This window comes from Ambystoma mexicanum, chromosome 2q (genome assembly GCF_040938575.1).
Source record: "Ambystoma mexicanum isolate Mex_15411 chromosome 2q, UKY_AmexF1_1, whole genome shotgun sequence".
Lineage (NCBI taxonomy): Eukaryota > Metazoa > Chordata > Amphibia > Caudata > Ambystomatidae > Ambystoma > Ambystoma mexicanum.
The window spans coordinates 766302332-766327737 of record NC_090924.1 but is presented as its reverse complement, the minus strand read 5'-3'; the positions used below and the strand labels follow the sequence as shown (position 1 = coordinate 766327737).

At 48.5% G+C, this 25406-nt stretch overlaps 1 protein-coding gene across 5 annotated transcripts in view; it reads left to right on the top strand.

The window, feature by feature from the left end:
• DIP2C (disco interacting protein 2 homolog C) overlaps positions 1-25406 on the top strand; it is a 2321522-nt gene that overhangs the window by 1274790 nt on the left and 1021326 nt on the right. For all 5 annotated transcript variants that reach the window (XM_069647998.1, XM_069647999.1, XM_069647996.1 and 2 more), the window contains one exon: positions 14830-14949. In XM_069647998.1, coding sequence (XP_069504099.1) covers positions 14830-14949 — 120 coding nt within the window. The remainder of the gene's footprint in view (positions 1-14829; positions 14950-25406) is intronic.

Genomic DNA, 25406 nt, shown 5'->3' with positions numbered 1-25406 from the left:
TTGTTTGAAAGATACACTTTTGCCATCCTACCTGAGACATCCAGGGTACAAGGAACTACCCTCGGGATCCAAAGATTATTTTTGTTGTATGCATCTATTTGTTTTTTTAACACTTTCCATCAAACCTACATCAGAGACACTTTCCTTATAACCTTAGTTGTTCACTTTTAGCGTGAGGGTCAGATTCATGTTTTGGATACAAGACACAGACTAGTTGAAATTTCTGTCATGATTCCTGCCCCTCATGTCCCCAGCCTTCCAAGATGTCGGGCTGGAGCCAGGCCACGATCACCTACATGGCCCTCAAGGGCCTCTCCATCCCTCCAAAGACCCACTTGGTGTCCAACTTGGCGCTTGTGGCACCAGACTCACTCACTCCCATAGGATAACATTGGGGATTTGACTTGTAGTGCATTGATGGGGACAAGATGGATGCCCCCACATATTTCGGTTCCCAGAACTGCATGTGCAGTCTAGTCTTTTGGGTGTGGTTCAGCCCAGGGACACCTGGGATACCCAGAGACTATTTAAGCCAAACCCAGGCTGAGAAACATGCTTTGTGTTTTCTGCACCTGCAGCGTGACACTCACTGTGTTCGGATGGGTCTCCAGTAGGCCTGCATCTTTCTTCTGCGCTCAGCTCCTGCAAGAACAAGAACACCGTTAGGAACAGCCTTACCTTGCAGCGCTTCTGCCCATCATTCATCGCTTCTTCTGTTCTGCAGGCATCTTCGGCGGCGTCATTCACATCCCGGCACGTCGCTTCCTAAGGAAAAGGGAAAAGAACAGAAAAAAGGCATTAGTAAGCATTCAGCAAATCTTCGCTTATTTTTAAAGACTGTACGAGCGTCAAACGTTTACCTGAATCCCAGCCGCTCTGGGGGAACTCTGTCTCCGGAACTTCTCATCCATCTGCAAGAGGGAAAAGACACTCCAGGTTAGCGGGGAAACATCTAGAGGCGTCGCATACCGCGCTTACTCACCGCATTTCTTCTTCATAACCGGCATCCACGCTGAAAATGTCGCGGCACCTAAAAGACACAGAAAAAGAACTCAGTTCAATACAAATACAAAAGGGTCGCATCGCGCATCGCGCTCTCACTCACCTTCAATGCTACTCATCTCAGCAGCACGTCGCCATCCCCGGACGGCGGCCATTAACTAAGGAAGGAAAGGAACGAAGTTAGAGAACTGTTCAAAAGACCCATTATACTTACCAGTCGGACTCTTGCCAGTGAAGTAACTAGGCAGCAACGAGCCTGCATCAATCAACGCGCCCCTGCGCTGAAAGCAGGACGGAGAGCACACTTTCCAAGAAAACAAGGCCCAGTCTCCAGTCGAGTAGACTACAGGGAAGGGTTTGAGGTCGTAAGAGGTCAGAACAGGCTGAGTGACGTCCCCGTGGATACCAGGTGAGCGTTACAGTTTCTTAGGTAGGGAAACTTTATTTACGATAGTGACAGGCCTTTATCCACATTTTTTATTTTAGTAAAGATGTCTGATGTTAAAAATGCTACCACTTTGTGTCCTCCTCTCATTTCTGACACCTCACAATTAGTAGATGTACATAAATCAATTTTTCTAGGTGGACCTCAAGTGTGCCCTCTCTGTATTACTTTGACAGCATAGACCTTGGCTGGGCTCGACTGCCCCCCACTATTGCTTAAGGCTCCCAAATAATCAGATGTGGCATAGGAGCAGACACTTTTACAATTTGCTTGCTGACCGATAGTGTAGGTCTTTCATTCCATGGCACGTATTCCGTCTTTACTGGGGAGTCAACAGGATTGCACATTTGCACACAGAGGGAGGCCAAATGTTATTCATTTCAGATATTACCCATCTTTCATTGGCTTGTGTGCCAGCCAGACATTTACTTTGTAGAAATATCTTACGATTTTCTTAGGATTTAGTAACAATTTTTAATTTATGAATTTGCAAACTTTGTGGCTTGTAGGGGACACTAACTGCAATTCCTCTGACGTAATATATGCTATATGGTGTCCGTGTCACAGGCTCTATGTGGGTATGACAGAAAGAAAAATTAAAAGCAGGATTAGTGAACATAGGAATTGTATCAAAAGTAAGAATGTAGCAGCTCCTTTGGTGAATCATTTTATCATCATGGAACATAGCCCAGACGACATACAGTGGACTGTCTTATGGCAACTTGATAGGTCCAAAGCACGTGACAACATAACAAACAAACTTTTGCTTAAAGAAAAATGGTTAATATTTTTAACCAGATCAGCAACAATTGGTCTCAATGAACAGTAAGTTTAAGATCACGAGTTATTTCAAGCCATTTAAGAATATGAGTCGTACACCACTTTAAGCCCGGTTTTTTCAATGGTAAGGTGCTATTTGCATTAAGCAGGGCTAGTAATGAAGGCGTCAGCAGTATTTGGCGGTGTCCTCATGTATCTGACAGAATAAACTTTGCCTCCTTCTCGTAAACTCACTACACGCTACAATTTGCTGCCATTTTTTCTTGACATCACCTACTATGTCAGTGCGGTTGCATCTCCCTCTCGTTTTGACACAGGAGCCGCCGTTCGGTGCAGGAATCCACCACGATCCACGCGTCACGTGGCCCGTGTCAGGTCACGTGATGTTTTACGTGAGTAAGCAGCCACACCCCCTGTCCCTATTTTTACTTCCGGGTGTTCCGTGAAGATCACACGGCATTCGTAGGAGAAACGAGTGCAAGGGAAGGAGAGGTTCTCGCTCATCGGCGAACAGCTGCAAGCGGGTAAACTACAGGGATAACTGGTTTGTAGTTGATTCCACGTGATGATTCTTTAGAAGCATAAGGCCACGCGGACACCAGACGATTCAAGCGACCTGTTGATTTGTTTCCATTGTTTTTATATAGGGCTCGGTAATTTGTGATTGACAGCCAGGCGCGTTAAGATTCTTCACCAGAAGCGTGGTCATATTTGCTTTGGTGCAGTTTATTTCGTATTACGAAGGTTCCTGCGCCTAGAGGGTAGGTGACTCAGAGTATGCCATTCACCTTTCCTTTTGCAATACTTTCACCAAATGGAAGCGGCTGGTTGCCAAATCCGTTGCACTACACCGTGGTGGTTTGAATATGGAAGCTTGATTACAGGGCGTCTATTCTATAGTCACTGGATTTTTTTTATAGTGCATGGAGAAGCGCACATATCCTCATGCAGTCCAGATAAATCCATGAACAATTGCATGGTGCTAATTGAATAGGCACTGGTTTGGTTTTTTATTTACCACTTGGGGTGGTCAACATAGGGGTGCGGCATGATCATTGGTGAAGTAACCCCGTGTTGTGCCAGATAAACAGTGAAAGGTTGTGTTTTGCTCACATCAGTCCTGTTGTTTTTCTTCTCTTGGTCCACAGAATGTGTTTAAACGTCTAAAACGTAGATGTTCCCCTTCTCACCGCAATTGAACAGTATTTGTGTTGGCAAAACTGATATTGGTGAGTGTCACATTGGTTAATTACAGCCTTGTGAATAGATTTGAGGTACATCATTAACCTTGACCTCTTTTCTCTTTTTCTCCTTTTTTGTTTCTTTGGCTCATTACCTTCTTCCTCTCCCTGATTTAGCGGGTTGCATATACTAAATGTGTTCATCTCTGAAGCAACCCGGACTTCGAGACATACTTCAGCTTCCGTGAAAGTTTTTTTCAACGTGTCTTTGATTATGTTGTACTATTGTGTATAGTGGGAGTAGTTTTGGATCCCGTAAAGAAGTTCTCATAATTTTTCATATGTATTGTGAACGAAACATGTTGGGCATATAAGCACCCGAAAGTATAGGGGTGCGTGGTGTATTTGACAATTCAGTTGCTACAGTCACCCTAGTAGCAGGTTTTAAATGCAGGGTAGACAATCAATGGCTATGTGATTTATTACACACCTCCAAGAAACAAAGATTAGTGGTTGTTTGGAGTTGCTACTTACCAAAACTTTACTATACACTAGGGATACATTTTGTTGTGTTTTGCTCCATTTAGATTTGTATAGGCAGGAGCTTTTTTTGAGTGTATAAGTGACACTTGGGCAGGTTGTTGTTGTTTTTTATCGTTTTTTTGTTTTAAAACTGGTTTGAGTATGCATTGTGTTTTTGTACTTGATGTTTTAGTAAAAGTGCACTATGTTTTACACTTTTTTACAATGTTTTTTTTATTTCATTTTATTGTATATTGTATTTGAATAAAATAGTATTTTGTTACATTTATCTTTTTAAAAAAACCTCACTCAGTCCTTATTTGGTCCATGGACCGGGAGTGGGCGAATAGGTTGAGCTGTATGAGGAGAAAGACGGCTGGTTCCTTTTTTGTTTAATATTGTCCACAAGGCTTCCCTAGGAGTGCGAAACAGGCGTCTTTAAACCACTCCGCTAGTCTCTTGTTGTTGTTAGTTGTAGGGGACAGACTCCATTAAATTGCTATGTGACAAGTATTCAGTTTTCTGTTGCTCTCTTGTTCACTTGAGTTTCTTCTACATGTATCTCTCAAGGTTTTGTGGATCCATTTTTGACATGCCTGTGGGGCCTTAACAACAGTTTTTTTTTCAATACATCATTTTATTAGCATGAATGTGAGACCAACTAGTATATCTGGGGGCCTCTCACTGCTAGGATTTGTGTTCAGAAGCTGAAGAGTAACTGGAGTGATACTGAAGCTTGACCTTGAAGCCCTGCTGGAAGAAAAGAATTGCTGTTGCTCTTCTTCATCAATCAGAAAACTGCTGTGTTTCCAAGGACTGTCCCAGAGAGGACCTGGTAAGGCACCTTCTTCTCGAGCTACGAGGGACTATTGTGCACCAGCTGATCTTTGCCAAAGCTCCCTGGTAGACAGACCTTCGACAGGCTGCCGACCCGAGACGGGGACTGCCACAGAATCCCAAGGAGAAGCGCCCGGACTGTTGTCTGCCACTGTCGACGAGCGCCTAAGAACTTCATTTGATCCAAGGACGCTCTTGTCTGCATCGTCGCCCGTCTTATCCCGCTGGATAAGGCCTGACCGGCGATGTGCCGAGGAGCATCCGCCGGTGGGTTTCCCGCCACCCTTAGACCACAGAGACGCCGACGACTCGACGCCCTTGCTGGGCCACAGTTCTTCAAACTCTTTGCTGTCCAGAACTATCAACACCGAGGTGCCCTGCACGCCTCTTCCTTGCAGGATGTTTACGCTTCCCCGTCAACGTGCACCACTAGGTACGAAGCTCCACTTCACTGTCGTAGATCACCCTGTTCTCTGTCGGACATTCGACGACCCGTGACTCCTGCCTTAAAGGGAGGACACTCAAGAAGGGCCATTGATTCCCCGACAAGGAACGCTACAACACCAGGTACTTTGGGGTTGCGAACTACTGGAAAGTCTCGTGTGAACAATATATGGACTGGGCTTGTGATATATCTTTATTCTACAGGTTGCCCAGGTGGGGGGGGATCTCCACACAGAACTGTGTCTAGTAGTAGGGGCCAGTTTTCTGCCTATTGTTCTAACCAACTGCTTTCTTCGTATATCTATTGTTGGTTTCCTTTACAAATTTATTTGTGTGACATTTAACCGTACAGTTGATGCACTTTAAAGAGATCTAATAGTAATTGTGGTACCACGTAGAACTGTATATATTTGCCATTATAGATAACCGAGTACAAAGTGAGTTATTGTGATATTGTACATAACCTTGAATATTAATTATATAAAGACTGTGTTTGAACTAATACAGTGTACGGACATTCCTTTGTGGGTGCTTGGGGACTACACTGTACTTAAGAACCAGCCTGCATCACCTCCTGAGAAGCCAGGCCTTGATTGCTCGACCACTTACCAATGATAGAGAATCTTGGCTGGGGTCCTCTGTGCCTCTCCTACCATATAGAGAGCGGAAGTACACACACCCCCCCTCCAGTCTTTAAACTGTGACTACTGTGTCCCAGCATTTTGCCTACCACCGCGGGATTGATGGGCCTGTAGGGTTCTTCCAGAACCGTGCTAGTGCGATTTTAGCTGCTGTTAGGAGGTGCGTGTATAGGCGAGCTATATGTCCTGTGAGGGGGAATTCTCTGTCACCTGTATCACCCAGCAGGACGACCCCTGGGTCCCAGGGGATAGTGAGTCCTGTGATTGCTTTTATATGGTCTAGGACTTCTCCCCAATATGTCGCTGCTTGTGGGCATGTCCATAATAGGTGGAACAGGGTTCCTTCTGTTCTGCATCCCCTCCAGCAGCTCGGTGGGATGTTTGGGTTGGCTTTGTGAAGCTGTGTAGGGGTGATGTAATATCTATGACAGATCTTATATCCACATTCTCCGTTAGTGATACATTGGGTGCTTTTGTGGTTCCTCGCCCAGGTCTTGTTCCAGCCGCTCTCATCTATTGGTCGCCCCAGATCTCTTTCCCAGGTGATCATATATCTTTCTTTGACTGTAAGGTCGTGTTTATCCAGGAGCTGATAAAATGCAGAGACCTTCCCTTTGGGTGTGGCCGTTGTTAGTGTCCGTTCTAGTGCCGTTAGGTCTCTGGAGCCCTTCTCCTTGACAGTTATTTGTGACAGCGGCGGCTTTTCAGTTCGATACTGTGTTATACGTTGCTTTCAGGGGCCCTGCGTTCGGTTGGTTTCTTGGCATCCGCATGTGCGGGAGGTCGCGTAGGGGGGATTTGCACCATGTTTCTTCTTTTTGTGTCCAGTATGGGGGGTCCATCATTTGTGACCATGTGAATGCGGGAGCTAGCTGGGCAGCTTGCTTGTACCTGGTTACCTCCGGTGTTCCCAGGCCACCCGCGTTAAGGCCTCGGGTCATGATTCGTTTTGCTATTCGGGCTCCCTCCCCTCCCCCCCAGATACATTTCAGTATAGATCGCTGTAGGCCGTTGAGCTCCCTCTATGGGATGTGTACCGGCAGTGCTATGCAGTAGTAGATTAGTCTTGGATCAGGTTCATTTTGGTTGACGCTACTCTGCCCAGCCATGATATTTCCTGCTTGTTCCAGTGGATTAAATCCCTTTTCAGTTCTCTAAATAGTCGTGGAAAGTTGCTCTGGTATATCCGGGTATGCTTTTTGGGGATACCTACCCCCAGATATTGAATTGCGTCTTTGGCCCAGGTGATAGGGAATTTGGGGGAGAGTTCTTCCTTCTGCTTCTTTGTGATGTTGATTGCTAGTGCCGCCGATTTGTCGCAATTCACCCTGAATCCTGATGCTCTCCCAAACGCTTCGAGCTCTACTCGTAAGGGGGTCTAGGGAGGTGGTTGGGTGTGTGATTGTTAGGAGAACGTCGTGGGAGTATTGCACCGATTTGTATTCCCTGCCCCCCACTGAGATTCCATGTTTGTCTAGGTTTTGCCTAATCCTTCCGGCGAAGGCCTCCATGGATAGAGCGTACACTTTATGGGAGAGTGGGCATCCTTGACGGGTTGATGGCTGTGGTTTCTGATCTGTTCCCATTTACTCGCAGCTGGGTTGTTGGTGATTGATAGTTCACCATTATATATGTTGTGAATATGTTGTGAACTTGTGTCCAAAACCCATGTGCTCAAGTATGTTATTAATGTAATCCCAGCCAACCAGGTCGAACGCCTTGTGTGCATCTAGGGATATGACTATAAGTTCCTCCTTCTGCCGTGTGGCACTCTCTATAAGGTCTAGTGTTCTCCTGATATTGTCGAACGTGCTCCTCCCAGGGATGAATCCAGTTTGGTCCCTGTCTACCAGGTCTGGGAGCACTTTCCCTAGTCTGGCGGACAGGACTTCGGAGTATATCTTCCCGTCCGGGTTCATGAGGATTATCGGTCTGTATGATGTTACCTGCTTTGGGTCTTTAGCTGGTTTGTGGACCAGTATAGTGAGTGATTCCCCCATCGACTTCACGACCTGCCTTGATTCTAGGAATTAGTTGAATACTTGGGAAAGTTGTGGGGCCAGTACCTGCGAGAATGATTGATAGAATTTCGACAATTAGCCCATAGGGACCTGGGGCGGTGTTCTTCAGGTATTTAATGGCTTCCTCGATTTCCTCGGACTTTATCAGGGTTTCAAGGGATTCGAGCTGCGGTTTGATTTTGGGTGCCGTGAATGGTTGTAAGTATTGCTTGCTCTGGTGTTGGTTCTCAGGCTGGGTGGGTGGGCCAGTCATTGTTTTATGGTGGGCTATAAGGGCGTTCAGTTTTTCCCTGTCCGTATATCGGGTTATACCATCTTTCCCCGTGATGCATATAATATTGTTCTTTTTGTGTATCCGCTGAAGTTTGTGGGTAAGTATTCGGTTAGCCTTTTTACTTTTGCTATAATAAAACTGCTTAGTATAGGCGAGGGCTTTAGTTGATTGATCCGCCCAATGTATTTCTAGCGCGACTCTCGCTTTCCGCAACTCTCTTTCTAGTTTCCTAGTAAGGTGGATTTTAAGTCGCTTCTCTATCTGGGAGACTTTTAGTTCCGGCAGTTTCCTGAATCTTAGTGATTCGGTAGTGTTCCGTCGCTAGGCTGATTGATGTTCCCCTGACTACAGGTTTCATAGCTTCCCATACTTTTTCAATCGGCATATCGGGGGTTGTATTTTCCTGGAAGTAGGACGTCAGTGAGTCCCTTACCTCTGTTTTAATCCCATTGTCTAGGAGGATGGAGTCGTTTAGATTCCAGTATCTCGGTGGAGGCGCTGTAGCCCATTTATAGCTAGGTCTGCTGATACCGGGGCATGGTTTGAGATCATCCGAGTGTGTATTTGTATATTCGCCAAGCATGGGAATAGGGCCCCAGTAATTAATAATAAGTCGATTCGGGAGTGCCCTTTGTGGGCGTTAGAGTAGAAGGTGTAGTCCCTGGTCCCACTATTCACCAGCGTCCATGCGTCTATGGTTTCCATTTCTCGCATTAGTCTTGCTAGAGCTCAGGTGTCCATGTTGGACGGTGGGAGGGTTTTGTCTGCTAAGGGATCTGTGACCATGTTAAAGTCCCCGCCTATGATCAGATGCCCTGTGGTGAATGTTGCCAGCGTTGGGATTAGATTGTGTAGAAATTTGGCTTGGTCTATGTTAGGGCAGTAAATCCCCGCTATGGTGATAGCCTGTTATAATAAATATCCCTTTACCAGGAGGAAACTGCCTGCTGGGTGTCTTTTTACTGTGAAGTCTCGAAGTGGGAAGTTATTGCTCAGCAGGATTGCTACCCCCCGTTTCTTTTCCCCCAAGGTGGCGGAGAGCCTGTGTGAATCGTCAGAACCTGGGCGTTGCTCGTCTGCTGCCAGTAGGTGGGTTTCTTGAAGAATTACAATATCCCACGCTAGGTTGTTGAGCCTATTCTGTACCGACTTACACTTCCTCTGAGAGTTGCGGCCTCCTACGTTCCAGGTGAGGATGCCGATATTTCTATCCTCCACCGGGCCTGTTAGCTTCATGCTGTAGTGCCCCTATGGGCTCTCCTGTTCCGATCTTTCGGGCCCGTGTGTGGATGTCCCCCCTTAGCGAGTGTGTATGTGATGTGACTGTGTACTTCTGAGGTATAGCATCTAATCCCTTCTTAGGGGCCAACGTGCCCCAACTTTCATCCCCCTCTCCCCCCAACTCCTCTTCGGACCAAGACCAGCCTCGTCCAACGGGGAAGGCTGGCTGGACCACAGCGTTCAGCTAGTAGAGGCCAACTGGGCCTAAATGCCATCGATATGACAGCTAAGGAGCACGATTGATTGATTGATATTTTATTTCTATCGCGCTCGTACACAAGTGTTTCAGAGCGCGATAAAGGCAAGGGAGGTGAACAGGGGAGAACAAAACAGCGATTTTACTAGGCCCAGTGACATTGAGAACACGCAAGTGCATGGGAGAGGGGGAGGGGAAAAGTGCATGGAAGGGGGAGAGGTGGAAAGTGCGAAGCAGAGGAGAAACAGATAAATAACAATAAATAAATAATAAAGGCAACAAACAGTGGTAATGCAGCCAGCAATTTGCAAGTGCTAGGTTTAAGGCAGAAAACAGTGTAGGTCCAATAAGTGCAGGAAGAAAAAAGGGGGGCTTTATGGGTACAGATACAGACCCCAGTGCAAGGGGTGGCCCGGAGGCAGTGCGGGAGGGTGACAGGATGGGCAGGTACCTGGGCCCAAAAGACAGAGGGTGGCCAGGTGCATGGTGCCAAGAGAGAACAGATCAGCATGGAAGAGGGGGAGCGAAGGCAGAAGAAAAGAGGGTCTTGAGGTGCTTCCGGAACCGGAGATGGTTCTCCTCAAGTTTTAGAGTGGCAGGGAGGCTGTTCCAGAGGGAGGCCCCAGCCGAAGACAGAGATCTACCCCCAGCTTGTTTCTTAGAAAAACAACTGACCCTGAGTGAGTTGGAGGTGGAGGAGCGAAGAGCTCGAGAGGGGAGGTATTTGTGGAGGGATAGCTGAAGGTATTATGGACCCAGGCCCCAGAAAGCCTTGTGGACAATGCAGAGGGTTTTGAATTTAATCCTTGCATCCACTGGGAGCCAGTGAAGAGATTTCAGAGCTGGAGAGATACGATCCCAGGGCTTGAGGCCAAGGACAAGTCTCGCAGTCCTGTTCTGGATTAGTTGCAGAGGGCGGAGAGTAGAGGCAGGTAGATTTAGAAAGAGGCTGTTACAATAGTCCAAGCTAGAGAGAACCAGAGCTTGTGATACCATGAGCTTCTGGGGGAAGGAGAATATCTCAGGCGGTGCAGTCAGAACTTTGACTTTTTAGAGACCTCAGAGATGTGGGCGGAGAAGGAAAGGGTGGAGTCAAAGATGACCCCGAGGTTCTTAGTCTCGCAGGTAGGGGTAGGAGGAGGGCAGACCCCATTGGTGCGGGGTCAGACCACTGCATTAAGTTTTGGAGTGAGGGTTTGTTGGGACTATGCATCTGCATCGGTACTCTGGGTCAGTGGTTCATCTACACCCCAACTCCCCCCCCCCCCGTGCCCCCAGCAGGGCGCCCATGGTTCTATTATAGTAGTACCTTGTGTGGGTAGGACGTTGTGGCGAAAGACCGGATTCTGGCTGTGGTTATCATATGTGACTCAGTCTGGTTCCTTGGTCTTCTGAGGGCCTCTGAGTTTGCGCTTTCTAGTAGCTCTCGACCATGCTCTGTCCACAGGTGGTTTCAAATTGTCTTGGCTGTATGTTTCGGATTCTGAGGCATCGCTTTCTGGTCCTTTCTCCATTAAATTTTCTGCTGCCTTGGGGGTGCGGATGTACCTCCTGGCTCCCTCCCATGTAAAGTTCAGTGCCGTTGGAAAGCTCCATCTGTACTGCACCTTTCGTTCTATTAACCATTCTGTGAGGTGGAGTGCTTTCCTTTTCTGTAGAGTCACGACAAACAGGTCTTGGTACAGTGAGATGCTTGATCCCCTGAAGATGATTTGCTTGGTTGTTCTGGCCTCCCTCATAATCTCTTCTTTTATTTTTAAGACGTGGACCCATGCTAAGATATCAGGGGGGGGACGGGGAGGATTGCCGCTGGATTGTGCGAGGAACCCGGGCAAGCTCCAGGGGGGAGCTGTCTGGAAGGGTCAGGATGAATCTAAACCGCTCCCTGGTAAAGTTCTCCAGTTCTGCATCCCCGATTGTTGTTGGTATTCCCCATAGGCGGATATTGTTCCTCCGGGAACGATTTTCTGTGTCTTCTTGCTTGAGCTCCAGCAAGTCATATTTCGCCTCTAGTGCTACTATTCTGTCCAGGTTTCTTTCCAGGTCAAAAGCATGGTCGCGCACAGTATTTTCTAGGTCTCCAGCGCGTTGTTCCACCTCTGCCACGCTTTTATGCAGTTCTGTGATTTTCTTTGTGACCTCTTCGGTCCCCCTTTGTATCTCCTTAGTTATTGCTGTAGTAGGTCTTTTAGGTCTGATTTGGTTGCGGACTGGGTTGCTTCTGGGCCCTCGAGAGTAGTGGTCAACTCTGCGGCGGAGTCCAGTGTATGTTCAGCTTTCTTTAGGTTCTCAAATGCGGAATTGCCCATCAAGGCCGTGATATCTGTTTGTTTCGTTGTTTTGCTGTTTTTTGCCATGGTTGATGTTTTGGTTCTGAAGCCGACACCCGGGCATAGAAGGGCTTCTGTTTTCGCTAGAATATTGCGATGATGTCTGTCCTGTTGATCTTGGTGTCTTATGGAGCCCCTAGTCCTGTCGCGAGAATGTGCTTTATCCCCCAGTTATGCCCCTGAGTCCGGGATAGTGCGGTTGCAGTGCTAGCTCTACCGCTGTCTGCGAGTTCGGTTAGCAGGTGGGTATTTGGGTTTGCAGTGCACACTGTGTGGGCAGAGAGGAGAGGAGCAGGACAGCGGTGAGTGCCCCTTTGCTTTGAGAAGTCCGTAGGCCCTGTTTCTCTGATGGGTTGATGGTTTCTCCCCCCTTGGTAGAGATTCAGCTGTAGGGGTTCTTCAGTTCCCCTTCGCTAAGTGTTGCCTGGTGCGGGGTGGTGACCGATGCAGGGCTCTCTCTGTGGTGCGCAACAGGCTCTTGAGCGACTCCTGTGGTGGATGCCTGCACGCTTTGGAGGGGGGGGGGCTCTGGGGCTCTATTTTGCTGAAGAGTTGCTGGTATTTCCCCCGGCTGGTATTCCGGCTGCTGGGTTCCTGCAGCTCCCCTCTGCCCTGCGTGATACGCTACTGGAAATCACCTTATGTAGCGCTCTCCCAGGGTTATGCGGTTGTTTAATTTTTTTTGGGTTGTTTCCGGGCTTGCTGTGGGCTCCCTTGCCGAGTTGGGCTCACTGGCGTCTTCCCGGAGCGCTCCAGGAGCCCCCCTTACTCTCATTATTCAGTGTGGCTTGTTTGGCGTGGTGATGTCGGGGGGCCTCTCCCTTTGAGGGTTTCGGATCGGGGACTGCCGGGCCCGGATGAGGGTCCCTCTGGGCCCACTTCAGTGTTGGCTCCGGCGGGGCCTCCTGTTCTGGCTCTCTTGGTGGAGGCGGGCACTCACCGCTGTCTTGTGTTGTGTTTCTTGGCCCGGTCCCTCTGCTCATTGCTTGACGGAGCTCCTTGCGGCGGTCCGACAGGCTCAGGTGCTGTCCCGGTCGGCTGTCGCAGCGGCCCCGGATTCTCTGCGGCTCGAGTCAGTGCGTCTTGATGGGCGGGCGGCTCTGATTCTCTCCGGATGCTGGTGTCGCAATCGAATCTCTCAGCCGGAACCAGCCGTCAGCGCCGGGTTGCAGCTCTTGCTAGTGTATTAGTCCTGGGGCATACTGGGCTCACTCCATCAGTGTCGCGCTCCCCAGTGAGAGAGGTCTCGGGCGTTCATTTCCGTGGCGCTGCTTCTGCTCCTCTGAGTCTTTCCGCTACGCTATGGGCTCTTTACGATCAGGGTCGCCATCTTTGTTCCAGTGCCGATGCCTGCGCGCGGTTTCAGCACGGTGGTATCTGGAGATTAGAGCTTCTGCGAGTCGTTTTAAGTGAGGCACTGGGTGCAGGACCCCTTCAGCTCCTCATGATGCTGTTTTAGCGTCATAACAGAGGAGATTTCATAACGTAAACCTGCTCGAACGGTGGGTCCAGCCAGGAGCCCTTAGGGAGCCATGCTATTCGTGACGGCGCCAAGCCACACCCCCTTAACCACCATTTTTACACTTTGACACTGGAAATGGTCAGCATTTTATCCCTTGACCCTTGTGCTGCTCATTGTGGCCATATGTTCCTGAAACCCAAGACGGCCTATTATCTTTTTATGTATCACCGGTGTTGGCACTTCCAAAGAAACAGTGGTGTCTATTACATATTACTTCAAATACTTCATAATACTCAAATCCATCTCTTAAGTCCTTGACGTTCCCTCTACGCAGGCCGTTTCTGACCGCTCATAATATTTTGTAATTCAGAAGCAGAAAAGGGCTTTGTGACTTGAAAAAACATATTGTTTCGAGTTTAAACAAATGGACTATCTCATGTTTATTTTGTGAAGCAACAAAATATTTTGCCTGTCTTCAGGATCTCAACCAATGTAGCCAAGTAAAGATGGGTGAATTGGCCCCCTTTGTTGAGCTCTGACCCGGAAAGTGCAAAACTGCAGTCCCACATGACCTTTCAGCTGGATAATGCTGAGACACAGACTGATGTGGACGCACAACACTCAAAGATCCAAGGATCGCACAAGATCCCGGCATACATTAACTTGCAGGTTTGTGAGAGGGCATTTATGCACATCGAGATACAGCGGATACGATGATGGCACAGCAGGTGGCCCACAGATTGGTAATTACATAGATAAAACTGCCTATAGGTGACTAAATATAGAACTATTTTGATGTGGCTTTTACTACATTTCTGTACTATTTTACAAGGTGCAGATATTGTTTAAACAAACCTATATCTCAGTACACACTTAAAATCACATTGACAGTATGCAAATATCTATTAAAACGATGACTCTAATGTTTGGCACAATTCATGAAACAAGAGCATTCTATTTTCAGAACCATTTACTTTGCTATATGTTCCAGTGGACTCTTATATCGTTGTCCGTATGTCCTTGTCACAGAAGGTGTACTCCAAACTCACCAGTGGAGCTGATGAGGAAGCGAAAACTGCCCATGAAACACACGGGGATGGTGTGGTGGGGTGCAGAATCCTTAAGACATATGTTCAAAGGGCAAGCTAAACGTTGTTGGTCCATGCAGATTTCTTTGGAACAAAATGTGTAACACTATTAAAATGGAAATGTTTGTGCTTCTTGGTGATCTGTCTGTGTGTGTGTCCCAGACAGATCACAATGGAACCGTCACAATGTTTGTTTACTCCACATGCAAATCAATATACACACATACAGACTAATGAAAGAAAATAAGGTTATGTGTATTCACATCATTTTTGTGGCTTTTTCTGTGATTGGTTCACAAATTTGCTTCCTGTTCTTCTTTTGCAGGTGTCCCTGTAAGTAGCAGAGTATCAGCAAAAATTCAACAGCTTGTCAATACACTAAAGCGGCCAAAGCGACCTCCATTAAGAGAGTTTTTTGTAGATGACTTTGAAGAATTACTAGAAGGTAAGTCTGTACCTTTAAAACTATGCCTCTGTCTTGCTTTCCACCTAGTCAGTGTGCTTGCTGTATGGATGCGTTCTATAGCACAGGTATTTGAGTTTCACTTTTGGGAGGTTTGTTATTTTTTCCATAATGGAAGGATTAGCTTTTCGTGCCAGTCTACAAAGGCATATATTTAACAAGGGGAGACCTATTGAGTATTATTACAAATGTCTATATGTTCCTGCCTCCTGCTGTGTTCAATGCCCAATTAAGGTCACAAATCTAATACAGCCGTCAGGGCTTGTCAGATTTTTTGGGGGGGGTCCTGTTTCCTGTGGAAGCCCCCAAGAGTTGCGAGTGCTAGCATAGGTCTTGGGTAAACATACCACATTCCAGTCTGGCATTCCCCGCAGAAGGATGTTCTGCAGGTGGCGCGGGAGGTCTGGGAGAAGCCCTGGGCCAACGCCCAGATGAACAAGAAGGTGTGGACAGCAGGTTTAGGCTGACTGACGAGGAAGTCAACCATCCTGACCTCCCACCTACAGCCCAATTCCTCTGTTGTGGCTGCAGCCTCATATTCTAAACCATTGTCTTCGTTGTCTTCCTCCACGGGAGCCGCCTCCAATTGACTCTCCAAAGAGGACAAGGTCCTTGAGTACTTGGGAAAGCGCTGTTACTCCTTCTCAGGACTGCATTATGACAGAACAACGTGGATGTTGTATTGACTACGGCTTACCAGAAGCTGTGGCAGGAGCTCTCAGAATTTCTGCCCGACCACCCTTCGGACAAGCAATCCTCCTTCAAGGCCGGTCTGGGGGATGGCCGAGCCATTGTGCAGGACCTCATGGAATCCTCGGTCGCCCACATCGACACAGCCAGCAAAGGACTTTGCCTTGGGGTTGAGATGAGAATGACGGCGTGGATGCACGCTACACATTTTTCATCTGATGTACAGGATTGAATCCTTTTTCATTCGTCCACCGATGACGGATTAACGAAGACGAAACCCTTCACTCACACCGCCATATCTTTGGCCATTCTGACAAAACCAGATCAGAAATCCTTCCCTCAATCCCAGGGTAGGACCGTGTTTAAACCATGGGCTTTCTCTGGCTTCAAGGGGTTCAGAGATCGCTGTACACAGAGTCCTGACAGGTTGCCTATCGACAACAGGAGGAAGCAAAAGGTGACTTTGCGTGGGTTCTTTCCACTCCCCCTCCTCTGCCGACAAACAGTGACGTCAAGGTCGGGGAACACAGCTCACCTGTGGAGGGCCATTTGGCTCTGTTCCAGGACACCTGGCAGCGTATTTTCAGCAACCCATTGATCCTATCCGTAGTCTCCATGTCATGACCGCTGCCTCCAAAGAGTCGGACCCAGCCCAACATCCTTGGAAGCAGGGTCACAACTTCCATTCCAGGCACCAGTCGGTCCCCACAGGGGCCTTTTGGACCTTGTCCTGGCGCCAGTGGCGCCAGGCTCATAAGGGAACCCAGTCCCGGCACAGGAAGCGCCGGGCTCATATTGAGAGGAATGGTGCTTGGGTGGACTTACTTGCTGCAGACCATGCTGCTCACTTACCTGTAGGATGATATCCTCATCCATTCCTGGCTGGAACTACTTTACCTTCTGGGTGTGGCCAGCACCACTCCCTGGGACTGGATACTGGAACTGTTCTGGAAGCTGGAACTTCTTTCTTGCCTGGGCGAGGCTGTGGAAGGAGACACCTAAGCACTCCAGTAGCCTATTTAAACCACACCCGATCAGTGCAACGTGCTTCGCGTTATTCTGCACTAGCAGCAGGACGCTCACCGTGTCAGCTCCAGAGAATCTTCAGCTTCTGCATCTGTGAACAAGAAATCTTCAGTCTTACCTCCCGGAAAACCAGTCTTCAGCAGCGTCTGAAAGAGAACAAGGACACCAGGTTAGGACAAGGCAAAACCAGCGCTGCACTTGCCTCGTCCATCGGTGCATTCCGAGGCCGCGTACCGCACTCTTCATACTCCGGCAACCCTGCGGAAACAAAGAACAGTGGTTAGTGAACCTCCGTGATAATTTTGCTTACCTGTGCCACGTACGCCTCGATCTCCGCCAAGCGCTGTTTAACCGCACCTGCAAAAACAAGAAGGACATCATTAAGGGCACTGTACGCCATCACTACTCACGTGCCTTCTAGCTGTAATCTGCTTGCCCCTACTCCGGCACGTACCTCGGCGTCCATCTCCAACGCCGGCTGCTACGGCTACCTGAAAAAGGGAAAAGAGACATTAAGAAGTGCATTTAACTTCGAATAACATTCTTTTGCTTACGTGCCTTCACGAGCTCCGGCATTCTTCTCGCTTACCTTATCGGCATACCGGACCTGCAAAGGCAAGAGACATTTAAGGGGACATATAAATAAAACTCCCTATTCAAGCAATTACCGTTCGTGCGGCTAACGACGGTCTTGCTCCCCGACTTCATCCTCTGCAATCAAGAGGCTGGGCTATTAACCAGTGAAGCAACTGGCATTAGCACCCCTGCACAGACGCAGGATGGAGAGCTCCGCTTTCACCTATCTAAGGTGAGCACATTCAGTCTACGAGTAACGTGGGGAGTCCAGAAAGGGGAAAGTCAGATTGGCCAACCAGACATACATTAACCCCTTGTTCTCCTACTTGCAGACACCTCACCCTCCAGGTCAAAATTACGGTGAGGAGAGGGCCCATCCAGGGTGTTACCAGAGGCCTGCGCGTGACCCTAGAAGACACTGAAATCTCCCAGCCCGGACCTGCGCCTCCGAGGGATTCAGGTGAGCGTTACACTCCACATGCTTCAGTATGCTTCTTCATTTGCCTCTACCATCCTCTCCTCCTCTTCGTCAGATCGGGTACCCGGCTCTTTTACGGGAGATCCATTCGCTCTTGGAGATGCAGACGATAGAACCGGTTCCTCTTGTAGAATGGGGCTTCGGTTACTATTTTTCAGGACTTTTAATTTACCCAATAACACCTAGGCTGACCTCAGGGTAGTCCTCGACCTGTCATTTCAAAATCTGTCTTTACCGCTGGAACTCTTCAAGATGATAACTCCTGCACACATAGCCGAGTCTGTGTGTGCAGGGGACCTGCATGTACCCATATATCAACCGCATCTGAAGTTTCTGTGGTTCACCATTATGTCGTACCACTTCCAGTGCAAGGTGCTGCCCTTCGGCCTGAACTCGGCCCCTTGTGTCTTCACGAAGTTGATGAACACAATGGCCGGCCTTTTCCGCTTGGAAGGCCATCATCTATACCCTTATCTGGATGACAGGGTGGTGCACTCCTGCCAGAGATTGGCAGATACCCTTCAACTGCTGGGGTTTTCCCCTCAACTACAGGAAATCAGTTATGCCCGTTTTAGGAGCTGGTCTTCCAAGGGGTGCATTGGAACACTACCATTCAGTGGGTGTTCCCCACACCCGAGAGGCTTATGTCCCTCCGCAAGGCAGTGGGACACTTTCTGGCCAACTTGACCACCTCAACAAGGTCTCAGTCGGACAGGATCTCAATACCACTGCTCCTGCTGCCCGATCTTTGCTGGTGGCTGATGGAGGACAATGTCTCAGTGGGAGCCCCCTTCACCTGACCGGAGCCTACCCTGGTGGTGATGACAGCCGGGGGCTACTCAGGAGGGCTATGTGATTCATGGAGCGTGGTCCAGGACGGAAGCCCTCTGCTCGAGCTCAGGGCAGTGCGCCTGGCCCTCAAGGCATTTTTGCTCCTCATCAAGAGTCGGTTCTGGTCAGGACACACAATTCTACTATGATGTTTTACCTGGACAAGCAAGGCGGCACCCATTCCCCCCTCCTCTACATGGAGGTGGTTTCGATCTGGGAATGGACCCTGATGGAGGGGATTTGGATCTCGGCTGTCCACCTCCTGGGGGACACCAATGCAGAAGCGGACCAGCTGAGTCGCTTGGGGTTCAACACCTACGAGTGGGGGTTGCACAATGACTCCTCGTTGCCCCTGTTCCAGCGTTGGGGGTTCGCAGAGCTGGATTTATTTGCATCACCTCAGAATGCCAAGTATCCCCAGTTTACGTCATGGGCAGGTCCGCGTCAGGGCTCACTGGGAGACGCCTTCCAGATCTGTTGGCACGGCCTCTGGTGTTATGCCTTCCTGCCCACTCCTCTCCTCCAACAGACTCGCCACAAGTTCTGGGCCTCCGTGGGTTGCAGCCTCACCCTGATTGCTCCCCACTGGCCTTAGAGACCCTAGTTTTCGCATCTGCTGCAGTTGTGCTCCCAGGGTCCCGTCCATCTTCTGATCCCCAGCAGAGGCTTCCTGATGCAGCAGGGCGGGGCAGTGGAACATCCGGAACTTGCCAAACTGGCCCTGGTGGTCTGGTTCCTGATCAGCTGAGGCTTCAGCACGCTCAATTTTCATATGACAACTGGGACATCATTCAGCAGTCCAGGAGTCCCTCGACTCGGTCCCAGTATAAGAGAAAATGGACTAGGTTCTGTCATTGGGCTTGCGACAAGGGTTTGCACCCTGTCTCCTATTCTCTGATAACGACAAAGTCACCTTGCACGCTCATTCACATTTCTTGCCCAAGGTGGTCTCTCCATTTTCTCTGAATCAAGGCATCTGGCTGCCGGTGTTCTTCCCGAACCCGCAGTCAGAGGCAGAGAGGGGCCTGCATTCCTGGACCTCAAGAGGGTCCTCCAGTTTTATCTCTCTCGGACGAAATCCTTCAGAAGTCCCAGGCATTGTCACTTTTGGGGGCTCCTCCCCATCTCTCAAGATTCTAAGGCTTCCATCGCCTTTTTGATGGTTCAGGCCATTTCGGAGGTATATACGGCCATGTGTAAACCTGTCCCTGAGGGGATTCATGCTTATGCAGTCAGAGCTAAGGCCACAGGCGTCACGTTTCAGAGACACACGTCTTGGGATGTCATCAGCAAGGCGGCTACTTGGAGCACTCCGTCGGCCTTCTGTAAGCACTGCTCACTGGATACTAGCTCCAGGCACGATGCAGAATTTGGTCAGGCGGTTCTGAAGAACCTTTTTGCTTCGTCCTAGTTAGGTTATCGCAGCTCCACCCTATGTTTCTTGTTCGCTGGAGACACCCACAAGGATGGAGGAAATGTAACGCTCACCTGATTCCCGTAGAGGCGCCGGTTTTGACTGGGCGTATACCGTATCTTCAAAGGTGATGTGTAACACACGGCTGGCTCTTTGGGCTGGACCTCTGTGCACTGTATGTCTGACTTGAAGGGTAAGATGTCTGCAGATAGAAAATATGGGATTAAGGAACTGGGTTATTGAATGTCTCTCTCTTCTTCCCTTTCTCTTCTCCTGTAGAACCCCAAAGGTTAACGCTCTCACCTTAGGTAAGTGAACGCTGTGCTCTCCATCTGCCTCGGGGCAGGGTGCTGTAACCAGTTTCTTCACTGGATAAGGGGAGCAGGCCTCTTGACTTCAGAAGACTGCTGTCCGTCGTTTACTGCATGAACGGTAAGTTTCGAGTAATTCTAATGTCTTTAAAGTCTTTAGTAATGATGTCTCTTGTTTTGCAGGGTTCCGGCGATGGCGGATGACGGGCTGAAGTGAGTTGAAGATGGAGCCCGTGTGATGAATAGAAGCGCCTGGAAGCACGTAAGTAAGCGCTTGTTGCCTGCTTCACGATGCGCTCTAACTGTCTTTTTATTTTGCAGGTAAAAGTTCGGAGCGGCTGCAGGGTGCCGGAATACCCACTGGGTTAGATGTGGAAAGGAGTAATGGCACGTGAGTATTAAAGTTCCCCAATGTCTTTAAACGCACCTTGTTTTGTCTTTCAGATGCGGGATGCAGCGCCGAAGGCCTCCGGAGCGTGCAAAGAGTTGGTAAGCTTTTGTCTTTCAGATGCCAGAATGCAGTGTGAAGACCTCCGGAGCGCACGAAGAGTAGGTAAGCCTTTGTCTTTCAGATGCCGGAATGCAGTGTGAAGACCTCCGGAGAGCACGAAGAGTAGGTAAGCCTTTGTCTTTCAGAGGCCGGAATGCAGTGTGAAGACCCCCGGAGCGCACGAAGAGTAGGTAAGCCTTTGTCTTTCAGATGCCGGAATGCAGCGCGAGGCGTTGGTGACAGCCGATGGACCAGGTAAGTGAAGAGCTGTCACTGAAGACCGTAATGCTAACCTGTTCTTTCTTGTCTTTATAGGTGTTGCTAAAGACTGGATTCAGGATGGTAAGCCTTTTTCCTTAGGCCCAGGATCAGATGCAGAAGACACGATGAGCGTTCTGCTGCAGAGGATGCAGAATAACGCAAAGCAAGATTCATCCATCGGGTGTGGTTTAAATAGCCTCCTGTAGTGCTTAGGTGTCTCCTTCCACAGCCACGCCTAAGAAAAGAGTTCCTGCTTTCCAGAAGAGTTCCAGTGTTCTGAATCTAGGGAGTGGCTCCTGCCCCACCCAACAGGAAAAGTAGTTCCAAACAGAAGAGGATCAGAGGCTCAACTGGCAGGCAAGTAAGCAGCATGGTCTGCTGCAGGTAAGTCCACCCAAGCATTATGAGCCCGGCGCTTCCAGCGCTGGGACTGGGCATATTTATGAGCCTGGTGCCACTGGCGCCAGGACTGGGTCCAAAAGGTCCCAATTGGGACTGGTTGGCACTCGGAACCTGGGTTATGGATCTGCTTCCAAGGGAGTTGGGAAAACCCTGACCTTTTGGAAGCAGAGATCATGACAGTACCCCCCCTCAAGGCCCCTCCCAAACCGGGCTTCTCCGGGGGTTTTGGCTTGTCAGGAAATGTTCGGTGAAATCTTTTGATTAGGCGAGGAGCGTGGACATATTCAGCAGGTTCCCAGGATCTCTCTTGGGGGCCGTAGCCTTTCCAGTCAATTAGGTAAAATAGTTTAGATTTGGAGATCTTGGAGTCCAGAATGCTTTTGACTTCAAACTCGAGTTCTCCATCAACTAGGATAGGTTTTGGAGATTTAGTTAGTCGGGTTTGAGGTTGCACGGGTTTTAATAGAGAGACGTGGAAGACCGGATGTATCTTCATGTGCGGGGGCAAGTCCAACTTGACCGCTACTGGGTTTACTATGGTAGTGATGGAATAGGGACCAAGGTATCTTGGGTTGAATGTGCGTGGCCCTTTTAGAGGTAGATATTTGGTGGATAACCAGACTTGATCTCCTACTTGATATTGAGGGGCTTCCTTCTGATGTTGATCTGCTCCTTTCTTGTATTGTTCTTTAGCCCTTTGAAGGTGAGAAACAGCTTCCTTAAAGGCTTGGGTGATTGTAGAATGCAGGTAGTCTACTGCTGGTGTTTCAAGATCTTGGAGGGGATCCAACTCTGAGGTTCGAGGGTGACTGCCGTACAAAAGAAAAAACAGGGTTTTCCCAGTTCCCGAATGGACAGAGTTATTGTAGGCATATTCGGCTATCCAAAGGATGTCTTTCCAAGTTTTTTCAGTTTGTTGCAGCATGCAGCGTAAATACTGTTCCAGAGTTTGATTGGTCCTCTCGGTTTGTCCGTCGGTCTGAGGGTGGTGACTGGTCGATAGTCTCACATCAATTTGAGCCGACCGACAGCAACTTTGCCAAAAATGAGAAATAAATTGACTACCTCGATCCGAAATTAGAACCGAAGGAAAACCGTACAGTCGGACGATGTTTTCGAGAAATTCTCGGGCCAGAGTTGCTGCTGTTGGCAAGCCTTTGAGCGGAATGAAATGCGCCATCTTGGAGAATAAGTCCACGATTACTATAATCGTATTGTATCCGGAGCATGGAGGTAGATCGGTGATGAAGTCCATAGAAAGCGTATGCCAAGGGCGAGGTGGGATGTCAATAGGGCGTAAGAGGCCTGCTGGTCTTTCCTTTTGACTCTTGTTTTGGGCGCATACTCCACAGGACATTATAAAGTCTCTGATATCTTTTTTCCAAGACGGCCACCAGAAGTAGCGCTTGATCTTTTCTGAGGTCTTGGCCATACCGGGATGTCCTTCCATTAAAGAATCGTGATAACAAGAGATTACTTTTTTCTGTAAATCTGTGCTGGGTAGGTATAATCTTTCTTGGAAATACAATAAGTTGTCCTTTACTGTAAAGTCCTTTCCCTGCAGATGCCAATTCTGTATGTCTGCTGGAGTTACAAGTTGCCTGGCTTTATCCTTAACTTCCTCTATGGATTCTGTGGCGATTACACCCAGAATTCTTAGTTCGGGAATGATTGGTACAGGTTTAGGGTTGATCAAGTGTTCTTCCACTCCCATCCGAGAAAGGGCATCAGCTTTACCGTTCTTTGTACCAGGTCGATAGGTAATTATGAAGTCAAACTCGGCAAAGAATAATGCCCAACGGAGTTGTCTAGAGGATTGGGCTTTTGCGGTTTTCAAATATTGCAGGTTTCGGTGATCCGTAATCACAGTAACGGTGTGTCGGGCCCCCAGCAGATAATGCCGCCAAGCCTTAAAGGCAGACTTGATAGCCAGAAGTTCCTTGTCAGTAATCGTGTAATTGATTTCAGGAGGCGAGAATTTGCGGGACCAAAATGCCACGGGATGCAACTGATTGGTTACCGGGTCCTTTTGTGATAGAACTGCCCCCATGGCAAGGCTTGAAGCATCAGTTTCCACGATGTAGGGGAGTTCGGGGCGAGGGTGTTTTAAGATTGGTGCAGAGATAAATTTAGTCTTCAAATCCTGGAAAGCTTGTTCCGCCTCGGTAGACCATTCAAAACGTTTGTTTTTCTTTAACAAGGCAGTGATGGGCTGGACTATTCGAGAGAATTCGGGGATAAACCTGCGGTAAAAGTTAGCGAGGCCTAACATGCTTTGCACACCTTTTACGGAGGATGGTGATGGCCATTTGAGAACTGCATCGACCTTCTTTGAATCCATACCCACTCCGCCAGGTGATAATATGAATCCCAAGAATTCAACTTCAGTCACGTTGAAAACACATTTTTCCAACTTAGCGAAAAGTTTGTGTTGACGCAATCTTTCGAGGACCATTTTCACGTGTTTCCGATATTCAGATTCCGATGAAGAATAAACGAGGATGTCGTCAATGTAAACAACAACACACACATCTATGAGCTCTCTGAGGACATCGTTCATAAAATATTGAAAGGCGGCCGGGGCATTGCAAAGTCCGAAGGGCATGACCTGATATTCAAATAGCCCATACTTGGTGCGGAAGGCCGTCTTCCATTCATCGCCCTCTTTTACTCGTACCAAGTGGTAAGCTCCTCTAAGATCCAGCTTTGTATATATGCATGCTTTTCTGACTTGGTCCAGGAGTTCAGGGATCAAAGGTAACGGATATCTATTCTTAACGGTGATCTGGTTCAGGGAGCGATAATCTATACAAGTTCTAAGGTCTCCTTCCTTTTTTGGAACGAAGAACAAAGCTGAAGAAGCAGGGGACTTGGAAGGACGAACAAACCCATTTGCCAGGTATTGATCCAGGTATTGTCGAAGGTGAAGGTTCTCAGGCTCGGTGAGGGCATAAATTCTACTACAAGGAGGAGTAGATCCAGGTATCAGGTCTATCTGGCAGTCATAAGACCTATGAGGAGGTAGAGAGTTAGCCTGATCCTTCCAGAAAACATCTTGGTATTCTAGGTATTCGGGAGGTAACTGGGGAGTCTCTGAAGAAATTGCTGCCAGTGCAACACCAGGTGGAGGGTGACAAGTAGAGACACATTCTGGAAACTGGACCGTTCTTGCTCGCCAATCGATCAGAGGATTGTATTTCTCTAACCAAGGTATTCCTAGAATAATGTGAAACTGAGGGGCCTTGATCACATCGAACACGATCTTCTCATGGTGTCCATCTTGACTTACTAGCGTCACCTCTTGAGTGGTACGCGTTACTGGCCCGGAGGCTATCTCCGTACCATCCACCGTAGTAATGACGTCCTTTACAGCCTTGGGACAAAGAGTTAGATTCATCCTCAAAACCATTTCATGATCCACATAATTGCCGATGGCACCGCTGTCGACGTAAGCTTCAATTGCATGTAATCGATCCGGATTATCAGGGCTAATGAGGACCATAGGTATCACGAAATGCGAGGTCACGGAACTGGTTTTCACGCTCGGCAAGAGGACCTCTATTCTTGTCGGGCAAGGTCGTTTCCCTGCTCAGAGTTTGTAACTTTGGTAACTGCAGCTCCTACTGCCTTCTTGGCAGGTTTCACCGGACAGTCTCGAAGAAAGTGCCCTGAGTTTCCGCAATAGAGGCATAATTGCAACTGTTTTCTCCTTTCCCGCTCCTTTTGTGTTAGAGGACCTTTCAGACCCCCTATTTGCATGGGTTCCCCGGAGTCTACTCCTTTGGAAGGAGTTGGCGGTTTGGAAAATACTCGAGCATCAAACTTGGAACGATCGGCCTTCCTGTTCTGCAGTCTGTGATCTATTTGAACGACTAAGTCTATATAGTCCGAACAATCTTGTGGGGGATTCACTACTTGGGCTAACACATCCTTGAGCTCTCCACGTAGACCTCTATAAAA